Raw genomic sequence first — 3,437 nt, forward strand, 5'->3', positions numbered from 1 at the left:
CTTTCTTAATAATGATTCTTTATTATCACTGGGATTATTTTGTTGGAATGACCACTGCTGGAAACCGTTTCTGTTTCTTTGAACCAATTTTTCTCTTTTTACGGAGGATTGAAATGATCGTGGCGATTATTTTATCAGTTGTCAAATATGTCTGTCAAAATAAAATAATACAAAAATCAACTCTAATAGAAGTTTAGGAAAATGTTCTTTCGATTCATTGCACGAACTATATGTGCGATGAATGCCCAAACTGCGTGATTCAATATATTTAAAACTTTACCACACTTCTAACGCACAAACAAAAGCGATTATTGATGTAAAGTAAGTACCAAAACTACGTCATCCAAATTACACTGCATTATTTTATCTCTCAGTATTACTCAATAAATACGCAGATTACTTCCAATTATTTTACTCCAGAAAGTCTACAGCAGTGACAGCAACCTCCCTTTGCATTTATAACTCAATCACTCGCTCAGGCAGGCAGTAAGTATGCATTTTCGCTTTCGAAGAACGCCTAGGTTTCTATAGTCGCATTGTGTTTTCTTTGGGGTTCTTTTTTTTTCAGCGACAACTTGTGACTGAAAAAGACGAACCATGTAGCGTGGCCTTGAATTAGCCAAATGTCTCTCAATTTTCTACATAAACCTGCTAAAGGAGAGGGCCTTGTGTGGTGCTGTATCTTGGCCTTAGAAACCGTTTTAATTGTCGTGGGAAACTTGGTTGTGGTTGTGCTATTTGTGCAGTACAAGCAACTTCGAAAAAAAAGTTTGTTTATCGTCATCAACTTGGGGTTTGCAGATCTTCTTGGTGGTCTACATGTGCCTTGGGATATTTACCTGTATTTGGGGCCTCAGGTCAACTTATGGGCACCACCTTCGAATGACGATCTATACATTTTTCAAAATATCTTCTTTTACGGCTTTCTGCTGGCCTCGATTATATTCGCAGCCTTGATTTCTGGGGAGAGACTTCATGCAATTCGATATCCACTAAGGCATCGAAATATTGAAGTACGAGAATACTGCGTTGTCCTTTTTACTTCATGGGCGCTAGCTTTGGTTATATCCATGGTATTCACTGTATTGCTCTTTATAAGTTCGATTAAATTGGCTTTTAATTTTCTTATGTCTTTTTTTCTAATGGCATTATTGATTGTCTGCTGCTGTAATATTAGTATTTGGAGATCTTTCAAACGCCGAAATATTCTCTTTCCACGACAGGAAAAAAGCCAACGCTTGACCAAAACTCTGATAATCGTTTCCCTAATGACTGCGTGTTCGTGGTTTCCGTTGATTATTTTCACGTATTGTGTTCTCGGTAGGAAGCCCGTCGATCTTACGACAAAAGAATTCCACGCTTACTGGATGGTTTACTCTTTGAGTGTTGCTAACTCTTTTTTAAATCCTATCCTCTATGCTTTAAGAATCCCAGCGTTTAGGCAGGTGCTCAGTTCGTGTTGTTTAAGAAGGCACGTGACAGTAAAGATACAGCAGGACCGGAGAAGAAATGACTCTAAAGGTGTGGCCTTCATCTTCACGGACAGATTTCCTACACTGGGATTATGTCGGGATCCAACTTATAACAAGGAACTTTACGACACAAAATTGTAAAAATATGGACTGGGATCATCTTGTATAACAAACTAAAACAATAAAAAGAATTCGCCAGAAGAAGTTATTACTGACAAATTATATTTACTACTTCCTTAAATCTAACCATTTTCATCGTAACACAAAGTTTAACCCATTTTCAATTAAAAGCACACTAAACTTCTCGACTTCTCAAGTTATGGCGGTTATCCCATCCACAGCCAAGTGATTTCCTTTACCAGGTTTTCAGTAAGAAAGACGTTTTATAAGGGTGCTACCCTTTTTAAGGAATGTATGTAATTTGTATCTTAGTGTTAGTCATCAATATAAACAAGTTTTTATTTATTTATTTATTTTATTTTACAAAGGACCCATATTGATTCATTCTTCTTCTTCTTCTTCTTCTTCTTCTTCTTCTTCTTCTTCTCCTTCTTATTCCTCATTTTACTGTTTACTTTTAACTGCAATATCGTCAATGTGATTATTTTGCAAAAGAGAACAGCAAATACATTTACACTCGAAACTGCTCGTTAATCCAGCCCATAACAACCTTGTTACAATTACCATGAAAGCGTTCTTAATGCTAAAGAACTAGTATGGATTATATTCTTGAACAAGTTCAATATATTTGAAGGCAACAAAATTAGTTTTTTGCGAACGAAGGCCGGCAGAGGAGCAAAATGGCATCGACGTTAATCACACTAGTATTTCCAAAGAGCACTATTTTAACCGACATAACGTTAAATAACAAGAATAAAAATTATGCGAACACAGCAAAGAAAAGCACAAGGAACTGAGAAAAGTTTGAAATTACTTGCCAGTAGTTCCTTCCTTTCCCTAAGCGACTTCTTCACTGGCACAACCTGCATCAATTAACAGTTCTCTCTCTCTCTCTCTTCCAGGGACCTTTTCAGAATTTTAATCGCATGCCATTTCTCTCCACACCCAAATAAGCAACTTCCTAGAGAGTACATATTCGACAATTAAGCGACATTTTAAGGCTACCGAGGAGAGAAAACCGCTACATAGTTTTAATGCTCAATGAAAATCGACATCTTACACCACTGGCCTATGCAATACACTTAATAAATAAATGATTCAATAACCGATGTTTGGGTTGTTTTGTTTCGTTTGTAACGTTTGCTAAGAACAGTGCCAAAATTACTGCATTGTGTCTCTTATGAGCTGCGCTAACAGAAGTTTCCGCTGTTTAGACACTATAGTAATCGTAAAACAGTGCACGTGAAGGCACGAAGTTCAGATAAACCTCGTGCAAATGGAATTTACACATGTAAATCTGTTCAAGTACGAAGGATTTTTTTCATTTTCATTTATATGTAAAGTCGAACTAATCTTCGCACTTGGACTCGCTTTGAAGAGGAGGCAGACATAAACTCGGGGATGGCCTATTGCATTCACGTTACCTTTCGGGTGAAAGGGTAAATTTGTACAATTGTATCTTTACACGGATTACACGTGGGAATTCCAGTGTTGAAAATTACTTTATTAACTTTACACCCGTAAAACTGCAGATGTAATTTCTTTTGTTGAACTGACCACAGAACTGCAGGCTTGCAAGTTCCAAGACTCACATTAAAGACAAAGGTTCCCGTTCGGTCAGCTCCGAAAATATCCAGATAAACCGGAAGTTTAGCACCGATTCTATGAAGTAGAGAAATAGCTTAGGTCACGTTGTCATTGTAGCAAAACTTCTGGATCTACACAAAGTGCGACAAAAGAAGCAAAGGGGGGATCACATTTTCTCACACCCAGGGTACTTACCTGTCATCCAAGGTGTTTTTGGCGAAAGTGACAATTTTTCTGATAAGCAATGAGTGCAGGGGT

At 37.4% G+C, this 3,437-nt stretch overlaps 1 protein-coding gene across 1 annotated transcript; it reads left to right on the forward strand.

Moving 5' to 3' along the window:
• The first annotated feature begins 433 nt into the window (after window positions 1–433).
• On the forward strand, window positions 434–1,801 carry LOC138041463 (mu-type opioid receptor-like). The gene is made up of 2 exons (XM_068887213.1): window positions 434–486; window positions 569–1,801. The coding sequence occupies exon 2, from the start codon at window positions 624–626 to the stop codon at window positions 1,611–1,613; it is 990 nt and encodes a 329-aa protein (XP_068743314.1). The 5' UTR covers window positions 434–486; window positions 569–623; the 3' UTR covers window positions 1,614–1,801.
• Window positions 1,802–3,437: the final 1,636 nt, after the last annotated feature.

This window comes from Montipora capricornis, chromosome 3, assembly GCF_036669925.1.
Source record: "Montipora capricornis isolate CH-2021 chromosome 3, ASM3666992v2, whole genome shotgun sequence".
NCBI classification, from domain to species: domain Eukaryota; kingdom Metazoa; phylum Cnidaria; class Anthozoa; order Scleractinia; family Acroporidae; genus Montipora; species Montipora capricornis.